The following is a 21,580-nucleotide window of genomic DNA, read 5'->3' as shown; positions in this document are numbered from 1 at the left end:
GACACTGGTAGGCTTCCAAACTGCTTTAACACTGTAGATATATCAATAAAACATTGCCCAACTGATCACGGTCTCTCACACTCTCTCTCTATATAGTGGTCTTTTGTTTTAATTGTGGAGGAATGTGGATTTTGGGGTATTTTACAGAGTGACTTTGGGATTTTTTTATCGGGGATTTTTCACTTTTCAAATAGGGAACATCAGAATTCCTGCTAGGGAGGCCAGTGGCAAGACCCTGCCTGCTCAGAGCTGGCACCTTGGACCCACCTGGAGGTGGCTGACCTCCTGGCCAAATGGGGCCAGGAGGACATGCTATGACAGTTCAAAGCAGGCCACCACACTGGGAACATCTGGGTGATAGCTGCCCAGATGGCCAGGCAGGGGGCACACATGGCAGTAGTGCTGCATGAAGCCCAACTCTGCAGCTGTAGTCCGCAGGTTTGTCATTGCCCTGAAATAGAATAGTTTTCTGAAAGCATACTGTTAGGTTTACAATAATTTGGATTTTTAAGAAGTATTAGCTTTACAGCTGAATACAAGGCATGACCTGTGGCCTAGTAATGCAGCTGACCACAAGGCAGAATGATAGCTAGGCCTTTGCTTGTGTCAAGTAATCATTTTAACTGCAACAAGCATTTTCTGAGTTAAAAAGTGAATCTGTGTCTGTGTGCTAAAAAAAAAATCAGCTACAGCTAGAAGTAAGATAAGACAGAGAAACCATTGTTTGAGCTTACTGGTTGTGTCCTTGAGAAGTATCTTCTACTGTGTAAGGTTTTGCTAACATAATGTTACTGTTACTTAACTTTTAGCTTTTAAAAAGTGCTAGTTCAGCTTAATAGAAATATGCTGTTACAAAGATTTGTAGAGCACCGCCCCAAGTATTGCTTTTTGTTAACCATATAGTCTTGCTTTGTTGTAAGAAGTATAAAAGATCGCCTCACCCTTGAGGGGGGGCCATTTTGCCTTTTGCTGGCTTTATGGTCTTTGCTCGAGCAAATAAACAGCTGTCTTTCTTTACCCGCGTTGTCTGTCAATCAAATTACAGCTAGACAACGGACCTTAGGGAGGTTTCTCCCACGACACAGCCACAGCCCACTGGGCAGATGCCTCTACTGGCTGTGCAGTCCCCATCTGGGTCTGGCAGGTGCGCAGCAGCCAGACAGCGGTCCCTACTGCCAGACTGCTGCAGTGGGTAAAGGGTGCAGGGAACTCTCAGGGCTGCTTCAGCAGTCCAGCTGGCACAAGGAGTTGTGTCCCCAGGCACCAATTGGCTGGGGCCCAGAAGCTCCTGAGAGCAAGTAGCCCTGAGCTACTTGACAGGGCAGCTTTTTGTACTGATGGGGTCAGGACAGGGCAGCTTTTAATACTGCTGGAGATAGCATAGGTAGTGGCCCCGGGCTCCAGCTCCCCCTGGCTGCAGATCTGGGAGGAGCCAAACAGGGTTATTTTGCTGCAGCTGGCACAATTTGCCCCACACCAAAAGCATATCCCAGCACGTGCACTGAGGCAAAAAGCCCCGGCTCAAATTTGCACCACTTCTATTTGAGCTGCTGCAAATGCACGTGCTTGTATGTGTGGACGCACCCAATGAGACCACTGAATCCTGTTACAGTTTGACAAATCCTAACTCTTTATTCTGTCAGCCATTAATTCACCACTGTTTGCAGTTTTGCAGCCTCCACAGAGTTAGGTTTGCCCACAGGGTCCTAGTATAGCTTCTGTTTAGTGCAACCTTGCAAGCAAAGCAACAAGAAACTGCTCCTCAATGACCCAAAGACACCTCCCCCCACAGCCATCCCCACCACGCACCCCTCGCCTCCAGCCACTGCTCAGAAAAAGTTGGGCCAAGCAGTGTGGGCAGCAGCACCATGCTGTCTGCCTCCCCCCAGACTGTGCCCTATATCTCTCCCCGCCTGCAGCAACTAAACTGACTTGGGGTGAAGCTGGGGGGTCAGCAGGTACCAAAACACAAGTTTGCTAAGGGCACCATTTTCCCTAAGGCTGGGTCTGGTTAAATGGGAGTTGGCACCATGTTAGAGCAGAAGCTGTTCTGCAAACTGCAAGCTCTTCCCTCTGTATTTTTTTTTTTTTTTTTTTTTTACAATTGCAGTTTTTAAAATGCAGTTCATTTATTTTCCTTCCATACACATTCATTTTAAGATGATTCTACAAAAAGGACTCTGAATTGGGTGTAGAGTCATCTTAAAGTTAAAACTTTTTATAAATTATCTGTATGTCAAATTGTTCTGTTTTTAAACTCAGAAGAGTCAGTCCATTTTTAAAAGGAAAAGTTTTTTTCCGTGACTAAATACATCTAACCGGATGAGCTGTAACTATACAAACTGAATCCTAATCCACAAGGATTCTTTAAGCATAAAATTAAGCTGTGATGACATCTCAGATATCTTTGCCTCCATAAAATGAATAGAAAAGCCTCCTCAAAGTTACAAAAATCCAGGATGTAGTACCTTTATATGTAAAGTGTATTGCAGATGCTGATTTTTAAACTGATTTAATTTTATGGGTCTGAGTTTTAAATTTAATCTTTTTTGATTAAATATCAGATATTAAAAAAAATAGATTAAATATCTGTAACAGGAAAAGCACTGACTCTGTTTCTAAGCACTTTAAGATGATACTTTTTTAAGAAAATAAGTATTTCAGAAACCTTTCTACTAAAAATATATTAAACTTGGTAAATAAGCAATGTATTCTAAAAAGTTAAAAAAATCTATTAAAGGTGTTGTAAGACAGGAGAGAATTATATTAACATTCCTGGTGATCAACTAAAAACAATATATAATTTTTTTTAAGTTAGCATATTACAACTAATCTTACATTAAGATTTTCAAAGGAAAAAGCTCAGATAAGTGCAGTTGATGAGCACAGTCAATATTTATTCAACATAAAGTAAAATGGAATTGCACTAATGTAAACATTTGTATTGTTAACATAAATATTAATTCAATACATTGAACCACTGTATAATGTAACATGGCACTGGATTTATGGCAATCAATTAACTGAAAAATATAGCTTACCAATGATAGATTTCTAAATCAATAAATACAGCTTTAAAACAGAGTTCACAATACAAAAGAATATAGCTTCAAACCAAAGAGTACATTCACACAGCAGCAACTCATTAAAAAATATCAGCTTAAATATATGAAACTAGAATTAGTCTCACTACAGATCCCTTTTGAAACAAAAACACGTCTTTGATAACTAATTAAAGTTAGGGAATACATGCCAATTAACACAAAATACAGTAGCTGGTAAGTGAAATCAAATCCCTCAGCATAACTCTGTAAACATTACAATGGGATTTCCGTTCCTTCTTTAAGCCCCCTTCTTTTTTCTTCCAGTGTTTGTTTAAATAGTTTCCTCAGGGTGTTGTAAACATATGGTCCATTTTCAGAATCCAAACTCATCTGGCAAAGGGGAGAAATTAAAACTCATTTCTTTAAATGAATGTCACGTGGCTATTTTAAAAAGTAAAATTTACTTATTTTGAACTAGAAAATGTTTGTTTGTTTTTTCTTAACTCAGCATAGGTTTCAGCAACTTCTTTAACAAAGAATATATATATTTGTATACTGACTAGCTTATTTATGCCTAAAAGTAGGAAGGAGATAGTCAGACTGTAGAATAATCACGGTTGGTTGCTGATCAAAGAGAGACCATTAACTACATATAATGATCTTCCTTTCATATTATCTGAATTCCTGTATTGGAGGACAGCAGCTCTGAACCAAGCAACACTGGAACGCACCATACTTCGAGTTAACTTGCCTCAAATAAAAACCCCCACACAACCTCTTTCTGTATGTGACTGAAGCCTCACTTTATCATCACTCTACAAAATTCCCTCTGCTAGGCCACAGTACCAGGAACATGGTGATGGAAAAGGTACCTACGTTTTTTCCCTGTAGATTCCACTGCAGGTTATTTGAGAAGCACTTCAACAGGAATCAAGAAGATGAGTAATATGCATCTTAATATAAATTCTGACAAGTTGGGTATCTGATCTAAAATAGTGGAGCAGTGACTGAAATACTGTTCATACATTTACTGAGTAGCCAGCCTTCAAGTCTCAAGTGAAATTCTTCTGCACCCAGCTACAAGTATAGCCCAACCTCTAGTAATGTCAGCCCTAATTCTTAAAGATAGATTGTTTATTTGGTGCATCGGATACTTTATTAGCAGGGGTGCACTGATAAAGATTTTGGGCTGATACCAATGGCCAATTATTGACCAGCCATATCGGCCATAATAATCCAATTGCCGATACGCAGCCTAGCAGCTTGGAAAACAGCATCCAGCTGGTAAGTCGGGGGGGGGGGGAGGGAGGAGGGCATGGGATAGGGGGCAGATTGAGGTCCCTGTGGTGAGGGAGGGAGTGGGACTGGGGCAGGCACTACCCAGCAGCAGTGGGGCAGGACACGGGACAGAGCTGGCAACTTGTCTGGGGAGCATGGCGGTGGGGGTGGCTCCTGCCGCTGTGCACACCCCTGGGGTAGGCAAGGCGGGTATGTAACCCCCAGATCTGTGCAGAGGACAAGGGTGAGCTGTTCACTGCCTGCTTGGGGCCAGGGGCTGAGCTGGCCTCTTCCCAGTAGCTGTGCTTGAACTGGGTGGGAGCGGGACAGGCAGCAGCACTGGGAGGGGAGGCTACAGAGGGGCTATAGCCACCCCAAAATTCACCATAGCCCCCCCTCCCAGCTCTGCCACTGGTGCCGCTTACCCCACCCCACTTGAGTGCAGCTGCTGGGAAGAGGCCAGCACAGCCCCCCAGCATGCAGTGGCAGCCTTCCCTCACCCTGTGCACAGATCCTAGGGGGGCACATGCCCCCCCCACCACCTTCCCCGGGGTGTGCACAGTGGCAGCTGTGCCCTGCCCCACCCTGCTGTGCAGCACCTGCCCCAGCCCCACTCCCTCCTTCACTCAGAGTCTTCTTTACCCCCCACACACCACCTTCCCTCCCTCCCCCACACCTCTTTCCCATAACAGACTTACCACCCAGATGCTGGTCTCCAGGCTGCCAGGCTGTATTCCTGGCCACATACGTGCTGCAGCTGCACGTGTGCATGCGGCATTTAATCAGCAACATTATCAGCTACATCAGCCAAAAAATGCTGAATGCCGATAATGTCAATTTTCCTTTTATTGGTGCTGATACAATATGGACTGTTGTATAGCTGCACCTCTACTTATCAGACTCCAAAACCTTTGTAAATCATTCTAGGGAAAAGGCTGATCTTTAGGGGCACCTATACACACGCCAGATGCCTGCTCCAACACGTACTAATTAGCACACGTTGGAGAAGACTCAATTAAATCAAGTCTGCTGAAGCATGCTAATTACTAAGCACAAAATTAGTGTGCTAAGTGTACTAAGCACTAATTAGTATGTTCCAGCAGTCTTGGTGTCGTGTATTCAGCATTCCTTCACTTCAAAATGGAAAAAACAATAATAAATAGATCAGAAACAGATTTGATATGAAACTACTAAACAATGTTCAGTAAAAATATTTGACTCAGTTTCAGTAATTCCATCCTAAATGAATAATGTGTAAAGGCACGTGCCATCAAACTTGTATTTTAATACCTCAGCAATCTGAAATGACAGCCAGTGGGAGTGTAGCTTTTATGGAGAGAAAATGATCACACAGGCTCAAAAAGTACTTCTCATCTAGGACAGAAGCACTACATTTAAGGTTCAAGTAGGACAAGATCCCTCAACTAGAAACATGAATCAGTCTCTTCAGGAATCTTGATAAAATATGGTGGGGGAAAAAAGGCTGAATGATCTTCACTTGTGAATGATACAAAGATAGTAAACAAATGACCAACAGCATTGATGAAGAGCACTGAATATTTAAAACAACAAATAGTCTTTAACTGATTATCTATGATTCCAAAGGATGAATGCGTCTATGAAAAATTTGTATAACAAATACAAGAGCCTTTCTTTACATGTTAACCTTGTAGAGGCTTTTGTGCTATATCAAAACCTGTTGTTTTTTAATATTTTCTTTTTTTAAAATCAGGAAAAAAATATAATCAGCCAATCTATATACCATCAGCTGTAGGGATGTCAGGTCCAGATGAAGTACTGGATTACGATTCTGTGGACAGTGCCTGGAATGTTGAAGAGCAGCAGAAAAGGTTGACCACCAGATAGATGCATCAGTCCCAGGCTGACATGCCCAGGGGGGAGCTATCATTATCTGAGCTTTGTCTTGATATGTTTTTCTAAGGACTCTGGGGATTAATAGAGCAGGAAGAAAGCATGCACCACATCCTTTTCCTACCATCCTGGATTTACTACTTCTTGGGAGCACAATATGGAATACTTCTTGTTTTGTCTTGTAGAAAACAAGTCCAGTTCAGAAACACCTGAACCAGAACCAATTTTTAACTCCCATCTGTGGTGGACTATGATATCCTACTGAGATATTTCACCAACTTGTTCTAGACACCTGCCAGATGAAGTGCAATTAAGCTGAGTAAAAGTATAAGCCATTGCCCAGAGGAATTGCTTCCTGATGCAAAGGTAAACATCTTGCTCCATTTCATGTTTATATTGTACTCTGTCCTCATACTGTCTACTAGGTGTTGATAGCTTGCAGGCTAGGCAAATAGGTCTGCATTCTAATATATTCATGTGTAATAGAAATTCCATCCAAAATCATAGACCTTAAATCTGGAAATTATCTAAATGAACATACCAGCCTGACTCTATCATGAGAATATTAGAGCAAAATGGGTGTTGCCTAAAAAGTAAATAAATAAATATATATATCAAAATACCTGTAAGTGTTAAAGACCACTGAAATACCACCACTGAAAAGCATTTGGTAAATATGCACTTTTGAAGTTGGGAAAAAACAGATGGGGTAGGACTCTTTCCTAGTAATGACTACTGACCATGAAGTGAAGAAACTAACTGCTTTAAGATACAACTTGATACATTTATGGATGCGAGGGCATGATAGGACAGGGGTGTTCTGGAAACAGTAAACAGTGCCTGCAAAATGTGGATTCCCTATGATCAGGTTAAAAGGAAATGTGGTATGTATGCGAGAGATGTTTTGGAAACCCATACTTCGGGGCCTCTGCTGGTCACCTATAGAAGGAAGTACTATTTCCCCCACAATGATTGTTTTATTTGGCTTTTAGAGAGGCAGGAAACACGATGTTGTCATTTTCTGAAACACTGGATGTTGTTACAGCTGGCCATGGGCAATCTGGCTGAGGTTTCTTGATGCTCCTTAGAAGTAGCTTTGTTCACACACAGAGGGTCAAAATGATGACCAGATTTATGGAGCTAGGCCAGCTCCCACCTCTCCCTGCTGGTGCAGCCCAGCCCGGCTCCACAGACCCCTGCCAGCCTGTGTCCCACTTTGGGCCCCACCGGTGCTGGCCCTGGGACATTGGTCCCAAGATGGTGACTGGGAGGCGGGGCACCTGTCAAGGGGCAGGGTTACCCATGCGGCCCTTGACAGGCCTGCCAAAACTGGGTAAGCAGCCCTCTGCCCAAAATAATTGCCCACCCCTGTTCTAAAAGATCTTCCTTCATACAAAGTTTATATTCCAGTTCCTGGTTAGATGGGTTAGCCATCTTAGATGGTTCTTTAGGAGAAATAGATCTGGCTAGATAAAGAATAGGAAAATATCGAGGATTGCACCTTGACCAGTAAAGCCAAGACTACATCCCAGAAAAATACATATCATGACACAGTGGTAGGAACCAAGCCATAGGATATCTGTGAGAAGTATGGGATCTGTGATGAGAAGGGCTTCTAAGTCTCTTTCAGAAACCAATCAAGACCACCAAGTAGAACATCTAAGAGAAAGACTTCTACTGTCATTACTAGGGGTGTGTGAAGTAGGTCGTATTCGATTTGATTCGGCCCGCTTCGGGGGACAGCGATTCAATTTGTTGATTTGGATCACTGCCCCAATTCGATTCAGCCGAATCTGAATCTGAAGATTCGATGCCGTTTCGGAGAATCAGCGATTCAACCATAGACACAGCTTTAAATGTTTTTTCTACGTGCCTGAAGGTACCAGGCACGGCTCATGAACACTGAGATGGTGGGGCAGATGGAGTGTCCCACAGGAGCGCTGTCCCCCCCACTCCCCATGTGCTTGGCAGCAAACCCAGAAGTAGACCTGATGTACTTCCAGTCCAATTCCGGGTCTCTCCCCCGCTCGGTGATTGGCCGTGGGGGGACTCCAGGTACCCCCCAGACCCAGGAGGCACCAGTCACCAAGCTGGGGAGCAGGGGGTCCCCCGTGTGCTCCGTGACAGACCCAGAAGTGAACCAGAAGTCTTTCTGTTCCACTTCCAGGTCCACCACTGAGCACGCTGGGGACCACCCCCCCACTCCTGTGGGATGCTCCATCCACCCCACCATCTCAGCACTCATGAGCCACCTGGTACCTTGAGATACATAGAAAAAACATTTTAAGCTGTGTCTATGTCCGAACCATCAAATCTCTCTGAGTCGATTCAGAGGGTTCCAATTCAATTCGGAGAGATTAAAGGGTCTCCTGATTCAGATTCTGAGATTCAGCTGCTGAATCGGGCTGAATCAAATCAGCAACCGAAGTTTTGCACAGCCCTAGTCATTACACAGTAAAGATGCAGACAAGATACATTCTTCCAAAGACAGAGTGGATTCTCTAGACTTCTCTATGAGAAACATATATTAGTACTGAACATGATATTTTCAAGAACATTTTTATAATCATTACTTTTTGGTCCCTGTGCTGGAGGGAATAGCATCCAGTAGATTTTGGAGAAATATCCAAGTAAGAAGATGAGACAGAAGTTGTAACAAAACCTATGCCAAGAGAAATAGTTACAGAAGCAAATGGATTCCAGCTCAATGGTACTGATGTGGATAAATGGGAGCTTCTTGGTAGGTAGTACACCAAGGAATCTCTCTCGGATGATATTAGTGCTAATGGCACAGAAGAAGCAGCTTTAGTCATCAAAAACAAACAGCATGGCACTGAAGTTACAACAGATTCCAAAGTCTGTGAAGACTCACTGTGTCAGTCACATTTGAAAAGTACTAGCTTGGGGACTTGAAGTAATAAGTCTTAGATTTCTTGGGCAGTTATCAATGTAAAACATGGCTGACAAGCTCTGTTCTATCATACCCTGGGCAACAGTAATCTGAACAAACATTATAAAAGAAAGGCTTCAGCATGTTTAAGAACAGTAAGTCTTAGAGGAATTCCTCGATAAAGCCCAATAATGAATTGTGCTTGATTTGAATTACTTAAAACCAAGGGTAAGCAGGTCTTAATGGTGAAGATTATTATTCATTAGAATGTATGCTTTATGGCCAGTTTGAAATAATTTGGCTGTGCATTCACCTGTAGGAAAAGACCCAGTAACACAGAAATGAGGAGACCACAGAATTAAGATAAACTGCCCAAAGATACCATTTTATTCCACAAAAAGTCCATCATTTGGGCTCAGTACTTTTCCTAGGCCTTAACTACTATGAGAAAACTTAAACTCTAAAATATATAAATGTAAGCACAGTTATTATAAGGTGAAAATGTTAGCAGTTAGTTAAGACTATTGCTTTGTTCTTCACAATCTAACAAATAAGCACAATTCATGGACAAAATTACTACTTGCCTTTGTGAAAGCTTTAATGGCCCGAGCAAGTAAAGCTTCCTCCACATCAGCTGGTATCATCTGCAAATTCACTATACAATGTAAAATACAAAGAATAGTCTGATATTGTTCCTAGAGGATAAAAGAAACAGCAAATTAGTAAAGGAAACATTTTCAAAGGGAACATTTTATTTTTTAAAGTACTCTAAGAACAGATAGGCCATCCTTGCATTAAAACTGCTGAGGGTAGGAGTCAAAGAAAGATACTGCTACAATATTGCACTTGCAGGGTTCTTACATGATTCTTTAGTCAAGATGGAGGAAGAATTTTCCTCACCGTTTCAACAGAACCATGATATCAAGGACACTTCTGGATATCACTCTCTGAATTCAGAGGGCACATCTACACAAGATGCTTAATTCACAGTAGACTAATTCTACTGCATATTAGTGTGTCATGGCAAAAACCATGCTAATGCACAACAGAATTAGTCTACCAGGCATTAAGCATCACAAAAGGACTATGCACCGTTGCTACTGTGCATTAGCATTGGCTACTGTGCATTTATGTAGTACCTCATATTAGAGGTACTAAACTTAAAATTCAGTAGCAACACCACATTAATGCACATGTAGACACGCCCGGAGATGAGTAAAATTTATTTTAACAGTAGTCCAATTAGTTTCCCTCTAAAAGCCAAGTAGCTATTTTATCTTCTATTCAGCAAAATACAGTGATGCAGTCTTGATGATCTGAGTTCAGGAGGAAGTTGGTATTTCAAAATACTGAATTGGGAAAGCCTGACTATCATGAAAAAGATAACTGCAAAGAAGGCAAGAACTGCCTACTGTCCAAGAATTACCTTCCTGAGTTCTCAGTCATACATTAAAACAAATTAAGATGCCCTCCTTTTTCATCATTAGAAAATCTAGACTACAAATTGTATAAGGAAATACAGGTTGTGAAAAGGAAGAATAGCTAAGATATACATATCCCTTTAAAGGATACTTAAATGAAAAACCTTCAGAGCACAAGGACCTAACTCCTCATCTGGATTTGAGAACATGGACTGCTCTGATGTATGTAATGGAACTCAGCCAAGCTACTGAAGCATTATTAACTGGATGTGCCAGTTCCCCCTTCCATCCATGGCACCAACCCTCTCAGGGCTCCTATTAGATGTTTACACAGCATTTTAAAGATGTAAAGAGCTATATATGGTAAATATTAAGCAATGCCATCAGAATGTGTATGTAAACCAAAAGCAAAGTTGAAGGGAAAGAGGATCCTGCCTTTTGCCTTCCTGAATTTTTACCCTACAATACCCTTAGCTGGTACACATGGACATCAGTTTCTTCAGAACAGGTTTCTAACATTTTATCCATTTCACCTTTTTCTATAGTAACTACTACCCTAGCATTAACACATTGATTACCACCCTTGCTGTGGATTACCAAGATATAGCTTTGCTTTTTATAATATATTTATAAATGCAATTTTTGTAATAGAAAGTTACCTTTAAAAGTGTAAAATTCTTGCCTAAGGGTCACCAATACAAAGCTTAATAAAAGTTAGCAAAACATGTTTTGCAGTAAGACAGTGAACTGACATGTACAGTATTTACCTTTTCTAGTAAGTTAAGTGTTGCCTGTGACTTTTTTGCCAACATATCCACATCCTCTTTGGATATAAGAGGTTCCTTCAGTTGCTCTATCCAGGACCACATCAATGTGCAAAGAATAAAAGGATCTCTCTCAGCACATATTTTATCCCAAGCTCCATCTCGAGAATTCAGCTCTTTCTAACAAAAAATAAAAATGCACTATCTATTTAAGTTTGCTAACATATGCTTTGCTTTTAACAGCATTTGGCTTCTTAAACACTTAGACAAGAGTTTATCAGCAATACAAATCTATTTCCACACTTTCCTGAATTGTCAACATTAATCAGCTCTTTAGACTAGAAGGACCACATGAATAGCACAGGTCTGCGCTTTTCTAATTATCTACTAGAATATATAAAGCAGCTTTTGATTCCTACTTCAAAGCTAATATGATTTGGCACTAAGTTCCTAAAAAATTCCTTTATACTTTTACACACAGAATTGTATGATTAGCTCTGAGAAATCTGTAATAAAAAGAGCTTGCAGACTTACTTTAACCTAAAGTTTTATTAAAAATCTGAAGTTCTTTCATGTTACCAACTGCAAAATGACGACCACAACTAATAGACTGATTTTTAATTAAACAAACACAACCACAAAAAAATGTTCGACTTTCCATTTAAAACTAAGATTGATATGTAGATTTTTAAAAACTATTCTGGCTTCAATCTGAGGCCTCCTACCATAAAATATTTCTATTACAGTGACCACCTTTTATGCTGCTTCTTAAATCTTAGATGACTTGCATAAGAAAATCTTTTTCAAATGCTTTAGATCAGTGGTCGGCAACCTTTTCTGGCAGCAGCCTGAAATGACTCAGTTTAAGTCTGAGGCGGGCTGGTGCTAGCATGTGCCCACTGCTGCTGCTGTCACTTCTCCCTGCCACCCACCCATGGTACAGGCGAAGGCTCCTACCACCAAAGTTGCCCAGCTCCATGGGCCACAGGTTGCTGATCCCTGGTTTAGTTGTCCATGACCTATCATAAGACCTATGTTGAATTCTAAGCTGTAATCTTTTGTTCTCTCAGGAAGATAAAGCACACTGTTCACTGCTAGGGAAAAAGTACTTTTGCTATGTAAAGCAGCCCACCTCTAGCTAATTTTTAACTGCACTGATGGAAAAATACTGTCCCTTGGCTCATAAATGCAACCTCGTACTTAACTAGCACATCATGTGTCCCACATGTAATGTCTAAGAGTCTTGGTGATTTCTCTCATTAGGTCAGTAGTGTTTTTAATACGGAATGGATTAAAATATACATGTTATACACATACACACAGTACTGAATAAAATTTAAAAACAGAATACCTGCCACATTTCTACTTTCTGCTTCAATTCGTCCTCTTCCACAAATTCATTTAAATTTGCAAGAGCTTTAGCTGCCAAAATTCTTCGTGCCTCCAGACTCAATTCTGATTGCAAAATAATGTGTGGAATTGTTTCTGATAGATCTTTACTGTCTTGGCTTTCACATCCAAGAGAGCATTCTTCCTTAGAAGAACAATCGGAGTCCTCAGATGCACAAATTATTCTGCCATGTATATTAGTCTTTTGTTCTTCTTTGTGACCAGTCTCTTTGGCAAAATTACACTTTGGTGTTCTGGGGTCACTAGCATTGTGTACATATGTAAGACCTGCTGAAAAGGTTCTACTACGCTGTACTTCTTTTGGAGATTTTTTTCTATGATAAAGTGCAGATCCATCTTTTTGGATGGATCCATCCAAATTAAATTTACCTTGGCTCCAGAAAGTAAGTGTACTACGCACAAAAGCTTCTTTGTTTAAGTCCAGCTGAGGCTTTTGATTGCCTGCAGCAAAACAATGTTCCCCATTGTTAGGCCGTTTATGTTTGTTGCAGAGTAGTATTTGTGCAGGCACTGTCCATGGAGTTTCTCCCTGTTCGAAGAGAAATGCAGCTCTCCTCAAATCTGAGTCACTGTAACTTAGACGCCTTTTCAGATGAGTCAGAGGCTGAAGGCATTCAGCATTCCTTCTCTTCCAAAGAGGATCACATTCGTGTTCAAGTGAGAAAACGGAATCTTGGGTCTCAAAAGGATTATTTCTCACCAAGTGGGAGAATGAATCTGATGTATCACTGTCCTGTCTTGTTAACTCTTTATCTAGTTGTGTAGAGAGCAACTGAGAAACGGTCTTTTCAATTTCAGCTGAGAGATCTGGTATGTCTAACAGTTCTTCCTCTATCACCTGCCTGTTTTCAGCCAAGTCCAAAAGAAGTTTGCAAACTAGATGAACAAGTTTTGGCACATGCTTGAGATGTCTACTCTCATAACCATGAAGCAGATGCCGCTGACGGATCAGGTACTGGGACAGAGTAACTGCATGTGCTTTGGGTTCACAGCAAGCAAAAACATTTCTCAGAGGGATCAAAAACTGAGTGAACTCTCTTACACACAATAACTGTCCTCTAGTTTGAATAGAATTAGGCCTTTTTGCCCGAACAAAAAGAATTGCTTGATCTGCAGTCATTCTTGTTGCAAAAACTAAGTAGCAAGCCACTAAAACACCTAGAAAATTTAAAAGACAAAGGATAAACATGTTTTTGTTTACTCATTCACTAAGATGCAATTTTTACGTTTCATTTCATAATGTGCTTCCTACGTGCCTGTTTGCACCTTTTTGGATAGCAATAAATATACTGGTAAAAACTAGATGATCACTGATTTCTGTCGCATCAGATCTACTGTTTTAGTGGCAGGTTATTGATATGGCTCACATGACTAACATTAACCCTTCTTGCATCTCCTTTCATTTTTGCTTCCCCTACCCCCACCTTTGCTATACCTTATTGTTCCACTATTGTTGCTAGCAGACCAAGATCTCCACTTCTTGGTACATAGGGGAGGAATAGTTAACTTGACTCCCACTATTAACTTATCATAGAGTAGCAAAAATGCTATTATGTAAATGGTTTGGAAACGTAGTGCTTCAAAGACTGCCTTTATTTCTATATGTCTCTGTGGAGCTGCAGGCTGATTCATGATTCAACTACAAAGGGCCAGAGGCAGTGCATTTTTAGTTGTGGGTACTCAATTCTGGAATTCACTTCTACCGTTTTGCTACCAAAGCCTGAATTTATTAGCCTTCAAATCATGCTACAGACCTGGTCTTTTGTCCCCAGCCTCTTAGGGACAGGAAAAGAACAGCAAGTAATATCACATGTTAGTTAAGAGCTACTAAGAGTGGATGAGAATGTCAGAATGTTTTGTTCCATTTTGAGTGTTTTTATCTAAATTTTGTCTCTGCACTCTGATTTCAAATTAATCAAAAGAAATAATGTCAAAGTGCATGAATATTAGACAATATGGGGCAGGAATGAAAGACATTCATTCATTTCTATAAGGAAGGCACTATTTGCATTAGTATACCTGAGAAAAGTATATTTTATCTAACAGATATATGCGAGTGCACAATGCATGCACACAATATGGAGGGATCATATTTCAAAGAAGTTATTACAAAGCAACATCTGGCTTCTTTGCTTTCCTTCTTGCCTCGAGTCTCTAGAATCCTCAGATGGCCTTTTTCCAGTTTGTAAGCCCTTGTTCTTTTTTCCTGCATATAACATACTTTGCACCTCAGATGTTAAGCTTAAGCTCTTTTCTGGCCCTGAGGATCAGAAGCTGCAGGTGCTTCACCGACCATTTTCCCTTACCTTGCTATGGGTAAGGTGTTGCTGTTACTCTGTGGATGTGAGGGGATTTTAAACAAATTGAAGCCAAAAAAAAAGGATTTAAATAAATTAAGGAATGTAAAGGTAGTGGTTAAAAAATTAAACTTTTAAAATTCAACTAACATTAAGAATGCTAGTTTCTCTCTCAACAGCATTCCTATTAACCTTGTCATTTACAAACTTCTTTTCCCCCACAGGGAGCAATGGTGGCTACTACAGAGAAGGAGATAGGCAAAGAAACAAGTTTGGAAAGGAAACAGAAGTAATTCCATCTTGAAATATCTTCATAAAGTGCCAAAGCTCAAAGTTGCAGACTGAGAGAGCAAACACATACTAGCTGCATTCAAGAATGGAAAAGCACAAGGTGAATTATTTCCTTAATCTGAGACTGTGGAATGGCAAATGTCTACGTGAGAAAACTGTAGTTTCAATACAGCTGGGAGATAATTCTGCAGAACAAAGTTTCTCTTAATTCTTGATCTGCTGTTTTGTTATCTTGCTGTATTTGACAGAATGACACAAAATGTTTACTTAATAGATGTTAACAGTTTCATAGGCATACATCTCAGGACAGAAATTATACAGTTTAAAACAACCCTGTACTGGTTTATAATCTGATATTGTACCTTTTAGAAAAACGTTTAAATTCACTTATGCATCTGAAAGCATACCTGTTCGGCCAAGTCCTGCATGGCAATGAACGGCTACCCTCCCTTCCTGCAAGGCAAATGCCATCACTTTTACCATATCGAGTATAGTGGTAAGAGATGCCACACCATAATCTTTCCATCCAAAATTATAAAAATAAACTAAAAGAGAGAGAGAATTATTTTATACAGTGTAGAATTTTTTTGTGCATGCAGATGAGAAATTATATAATAAACAACAATCCTGACAAAGTATAGAAATATCCCAGTATATGTGTATAATTTGTTTGAAATGGATTAGTTACACTTCAGAATAAGCTCACTAGGAAAGTTTTGAATGCCCCTGGAGTTAGTTGTTTCAGACTTTAGCTCAGCTGGAATGTAACAGGTATCACAAAACTGAATGATTCATACTAAAATTACTGAGCTATATATAGGAATAGTGTAACATTCTATTTTGGACATAATAGCATATCTTAACTTAATGGCTGTTTCCTAAGCAGATAACACTTCCCAACTCAGTGTAATGTGAGAGGGAAAAAGAAGACATACTGCCAATACAAAGAAATCAGTGTATTGAATTCTAATTGCAAAATATGAGTCATTTAAGTGTCTGAAATGTAGTTATATTCTATGTATGTCTTTACTCTCACTTTCTATTTAGCTTTTTTACCGGGCAGTTGAAGCAACATGGCTTCTCTAGTTTATACCCAACAACATGTCAGAGAGGGACCAATCCAAGACTCTGCTTACTAAGTTTCATTTTCTAATAGATCTGCTTTTGTGTAGTCCTCCTCATGTAACTTCTCTTGACTGAGAGAGCTCAGAGTCAGAATATCTGCAAGTATTGTCCTCAATAATTAATGAGGAACAGCAGCAGGAGTGAACTTACTTCCAGCTTCCATGAAAGCTTCAGGAAGGTAGGTGAAGCCACTCTCTTGCTCCAGTGGATTCCCGCAGCTAGCATGCTCCCCAGGACGCTGAAGGTTAATTACTGTTTTTATGCCACATCTTAAGGAAGGAACAAATGAGTCACATTATTATATGCACCTAAAATGTAATTATCCCTTATTTTCTGAAACATATTTATTCTTTCTGCAGAATAAATCCTTACCTGTGTATCTAAAATGAAAGGATCTTTACCAACAATCCAGATCTAAGTAGGAGGGAAAAATGGATCAGGGATACATCAGTGCTATTTATAGAAATTCATTACCAGTAAAGATCATTACCTTTCAAATTGCTCAATGATACTATATTTTTCAATGATTTCTGTTGAGGGACGAGCCATTGCCAATATGTTATCTGTTATCCTGAGAAAAGACATTCAGAACTTAGGAAAAATGATCTCATGGGTAATATTCTACCAAAATACAGACACTTTCCTTTTCAAGAAACTATCTCTAACTAGCAATGTGCTTTTATACCTTTCTCTAAAAAATCCCATCAAATTAGAATAATAAAAACACAGAATGGAAAATTGCTTTTTCATTATTAAAATAAAAAATATTATGGAAGATTAAATAATCTATTATGAACTCATTTTAAATATAGCTGTATTGACATTTCAGGAAGGAACATCTATGATCTAGAATATTTACATAATCTATAAATAGGTATTTTATTTTTGATCTGAGGCCAAACTCTTTGAACTTAATGGGAGGAATCCCTTTATGTGAGCCTTTATGGGCAACCAAACATTAACTGACATTTTATTGCAGTACATGGAGTATTTATCATGGCAGTATATATACTTAGTAGAAAATAGAATACAGGTCTGTGTTACTGTTATTTCATTATGTTTTATTTACTATAGATAATTTAAATAGAACTTATCATTGCATATTACCAAGAAGAGTAAAGCCCTTTAATGGCTTGCTCTTGGTCACTCCATCGAGCTGGATTTTCGTATTTACAAGCACGTCCACCACATGCCATTGAACACTGCATATGACCAGGAATTACATGGCGAAGGCGCTCCCCTACTTTAGTATATTTTGCAGTTGGGCGCATTGCACTTTCTACAACACATACAAAAAACAGAGTAAATAAGAAGGTTAACAAATGATAGTCACTATCCAAAACTTGAATCAGACCAACAACTTGATTAAATTGCAAAATGCACAAACATATGGACTGAATACTGAAGATCTTTTTTTCAATATAGACATAAAAAACCAGCAAAGATACGCAGTGAAATGAATGCTCTTTCCTTCTCTTGTTGTTGATGTAAGAAAAAAATTACATCAACGTGTCTTCTTTCTTGAGGAAATTATAGGCATGTGGCATTCATCACAACACCACAAATATCATGGTCATCTTTTACCTAAATATAGAAGTGCTTATTATGTCTTCACAAATCTCATAGCACTGTCTTATTTATTTGTTTTCTGTAACAAAGGTGTTAAACTGAAATGCTGTACAAATAAAAAATAAAACAGATTTCGTTCCTGAATAAAATACCAATTAAGGTAGTTTAGATATAATAAAACATTAACCATTATAAAAACTAGTAAAGTGTGTGTGTGTGTGTGTGCGTGCGCGCGCCTGCATGCATGTATTCACAGACCCCCCCCCATATGCCCTGTGTATCAAAACAACATTATATATATATATATATATATATATATATATATATATATATATATATATTAGCCTATTATAAAATGCAACCATGTTTTGTATTAAACAAAACTAAGTTAAAAATACTTTACTCTTTTTCTCAGGAAAAGTTGCATCCAGCTCTTCAGGGTTTAGGGATGAGATAGCCACCATAACCCTGTGTGTTGATGATGACAGTACCTCCACAACCGAGCTCCGGCGCCTTTGGATTATACGGAGAAGGGGATCGGAGCAAGAATGCCTCCGACCCTGAAAGAAGTTGCTAAAAATACTAACAGCTGAGCGCTGCCTGGGAGAGCCCTGCATGGCTGATTGCAATAGTTCACATATGCTGTAGAAGACTGAATGGATCTGAAATCCAACTTACTCAGCGCTGAAGTTACACAGAGATGTGCATCTTTCTGTATGATCTAACAGCTATTCAGGATAGGCTGAGCAGTTTCCATAGTAACAAACAATGAAGCCACTGATGCCAGCTACCCCTGTGGCAGCTAAATTCTATATGAATTGATTCTGTTTGGGACAAACTGTCCACAGCTGATGAAAATAGTTGCATTTCAAGTAGATAATTTTGGAAATTGATGGAAATGACCAAAATATTTTGCATAAATAAACAAAGAATTTGAGTGCATAGTAAATGCTGCATCTTTAAAATATATTAGTACATAGCATATGACATAGAAGTAAAGCAATCAAAGTGCAGTCTGGGGCCCTGCTCTCCTAGAAATCTGTAAGTAAATACACTGTACTCCCCCACTTCTCAGTTTGACATTCCACTACCTCCGCTTTCCCTCCACGCAGCAGCTCCAAAATGCATCATTAGTTTAGTAATGATTGAGATTAGTGTGTTCCTATTGAAATGGTTCAGTACATGATGAATTGTAGACTGCTCACTCTGGACCTTTCATATCCACTAACAAAACACAATTTGTTATTGAAAACAAGAGGTTTATTTTTTCAGAGCAAAGCTTTTGATTAACCAAAGCTTTTAGCTGTACTGGGCTGAGGTAAGGCAAAATATTGGGTGGAGCTGCCATCTCATTTTGAAGCTCTAGCTTTGAGGGCTATGCATTGGGCTATAAGTTGCTTCCTCACTTGCTTCCATGCTAAGAGGGTAATTAACTTAGCCAAAAAAAAGCAATTTTATCAAAAGCACAGGAACCGTTATGGGTTTTGCCCCTGCCTGGGGCAACGACTATAAAAATATTTAAGCAATATCATCATCTCATCAGCTGTATATTAAAGTGCATGTTATAGATACTAACAGGCAAGTGAAGAAAATCAGTATAGCACTGCCTAATGCATAGAGTTATTCCTGTTATCCTTTATTAGGGTCATGTATTGCCCTCAGGGCATATGATTCTCATTTAACATCATTAGGACTTATATATATGTAACAAAAGCAGTTAGTAGCTCTTGGAGTAGAATTTGCATGAAAAAAACCCCTGCTAAATAAAAGGTGACTTCTTGCTTTTGAAAAATATTCAGGACATAACTTATTGGGGTTTTTTTTTAATCATAGGCTGAAAGTGAATTCCTGAATACAGAAAACAAATGTCACTTGGCTATTGAGGACACAAGGACAGGTCTGCTGAAGATGACAGCCTCTGCAGTGGTGATAGAAAGTAAGAAAAACTGCTTGCCCTGACTGTTGTTGCTGGTGCTGCCCAACAGTCTCTATTATATTGGCTCAACCCTAATGCTGATGTCAGGAGGGAGAAGAAATCTTCTTATCTGGGTGTTAGAGGTCAGGGGGTGGGGATCAGGGTGGAGGGGGCAAGAGGGTATAGAGCCAAAATACTGGCTACATCCAGTGAATTTAAGTAACTTTTCAAAATCGATCATTTTGCTTCCTTAGATTGAATTGTGTCTCCTTAATATTCTGTGCGATTTTTCTTCTGTATTTATTAAAATCTAGGGAGTTAGATAGCAAAGCCAAGACCTGGTAAAATTGATGTAGACAAAGGATATGATCCTGTCATCATTCACCCATTAGCTTTAGTAGGATTTGGAGGTACTCAGCTGAAAGGATGAAAGTCATAATATAATGGTTAACCCCATAACAATGATTACTATTTTTTGTAGCCCATCACATTGTACTGGCACTTTCTGAACACAAAGTACAGCTCATTTCTTGCCTCTAAAAGCTTACCTTCTGACAAACCAGAAATGGCACATAAATCAAATTGCATAAAGTGAACCCACTTTATAATGTAACAAATAGGGATAGGTTCCCATGGCTGTGAGGGAGGGAGGCTGGGACCAGGGAAAGGGCAGCTGTGCCAAGTGCCGGGAACAACCCAGCGCCGCTGCCGGGCCCCATCCTGCTGTTGTCCCACGTGCAGATCTGGGGGCACAGCCCCTCAGCCCTCCCAGGAGGCATGGAGCAGCAAGAGGCATGTTGCTGCCCCCCTCCCCCACCACTTGCACTCACTAATGATTCCCTCTGCAGCTGGCACCGGCCATTTCCTGGACTGCTGCAACAGTGGCTGGGGTGAGTGAGGCCTCGGCCCCACAGCCCTTTCCCCTCCCTGCATAGACTTACCTGCTTGGGCAAGGGGTGCCTATGCGGATTACATAAGAGTGAATTTACCTCTCATATAATGAATTATGGGTCTAAAAATGCTCAACGCATAAGAGCAAATTTGCATACACAGAACCCTCATAAATGGAGGGAAACCTGTACAGGGAAACATTTGTATTGTATATACATTTTCACCAAAAGTTAGCCACCGTAGATCTATTTTGCTTTTTTTCTTTGAATCTATTTCCTTTGTAAAAACAAAACAGAAAAAAAAAATCACCTAAATTCTCTTTAAAAAGACATATTAGAGAAAATGATTACCTGAACTCATACTTGCAAGATATGCACTGCTCTTTAACAGGGAAGAGTAAGGTAACTGATTTTGCAGCAAGACTCCTGCAGCCATTGCAGGACCTGTTGAAACAGTAACATGTTTACTGCACATGCAGAGACTCAAGACATTCACTGAAAGAAAGCAACCTACTCTTTATAAAACTACAATTGAGTACCAGCACACAGTATGGAGGTTTTTGACAGCTAGGCATTAGCACTAAGTGTAGCATTAGCACCTTTGGTGTAATCATTAGCATGACCTAATCATTGGAGTCATTTTAAACTAGAGAAAGCTTGTCCCAGCAACCTTTCTGCATACTTTTTGAAAAGATGACCATGTATGTGAGATTATACATAGCATACCTGCAGGCATCTGCATGCATAAAATTAACCACTATAATTATGAATATAAAGCACGTGTTAACCCTTCCCCCATTTTTGTACATGTTGG

The 21,580-nt window shown here is 39.7% G+C and overlaps 1 protein-coding gene and 1 long non-coding RNA gene across 3 annotated transcripts in view; one reads left to right on the top strand and one right to left on the bottom strand.

The window, feature by feature from the left end:
• Positions 1 to 2,876: 2,876 nt before the first annotated feature.
• The window catches only part of PTPDC1 (protein tyrosine phosphatase domain containing 1), a 44,617-nt gene continuing 25,913 nt past the window's right edge, over positions 2,877 to 21,580 (bottom strand). Inside the window, exons 2-10 of one of the 2 annotated variants that reach the window (XM_014596544.3) lie at positions 21,118 to 21,210; positions 17,500 to 17,671; positions 16,883 to 16,963; positions 16,543 to 16,661; positions 15,675 to 15,812; positions 12,621 to 13,837; positions 11,273 to 11,449; positions 9,669 to 9,779; positions 2,877 to 3,434 (exon numbers count right to left, since the gene is read on the bottom strand). In XM_014596544.3, the coding sequence (XP_014452030.1) occupies positions 3,318 to 3,434; positions 9,669 to 9,779; positions 11,273 to 11,449; positions 12,621 to 13,837; positions 15,675 to 15,812; positions 16,543 to 16,661; positions 16,883 to 16,963; positions 17,500 to 17,671; positions 21,118 to 21,202 (2,217 nt within the window). In that variant the 5' untranslated portion in view covers positions 21,203 to 21,210 and the 3' untranslated portion in view covers positions 2,877 to 3,317. Of the gene's footprint in view, positions 3,435 to 9,668; positions 9,780 to 11,272; positions 11,450 to 12,620; positions 13,838 to 15,674; positions 15,813 to 16,542; positions 16,662 to 16,882; positions 16,964 to 17,499; positions 17,672 to 18,364; positions 18,682 to 21,117; positions 21,211 to 21,580 lie in introns of those variants that run through there. The other variant, XM_019495464.2, reaches the window with a different exon arrangement.
• On the top strand, positions 13,543 to 18,463 carry LOC109285104 (uncharacterized). Its single transcript, XR_002092770.1, has 3 exons — positions 13,543 to 13,631; positions 15,201 to 15,367; positions 18,377 to 18,463. It is a non-coding gene; the product is annotated as an uncharacterized LOC109285104 (long non-coding RNA).

This window comes from Alligator mississippiensis, chromosome 12 (genome assembly GCF_030867095.1).
Source record: "Alligator mississippiensis isolate rAllMis1 chromosome 12, rAllMis1, whole genome shotgun sequence".
NCBI lineage: Eukaryota > Metazoa > Chordata > Crocodylia > Alligatoridae > Alligator > Alligator mississippiensis.
This window is presented reverse-complemented; position numbering and strand designations above follow the sequence as displayed.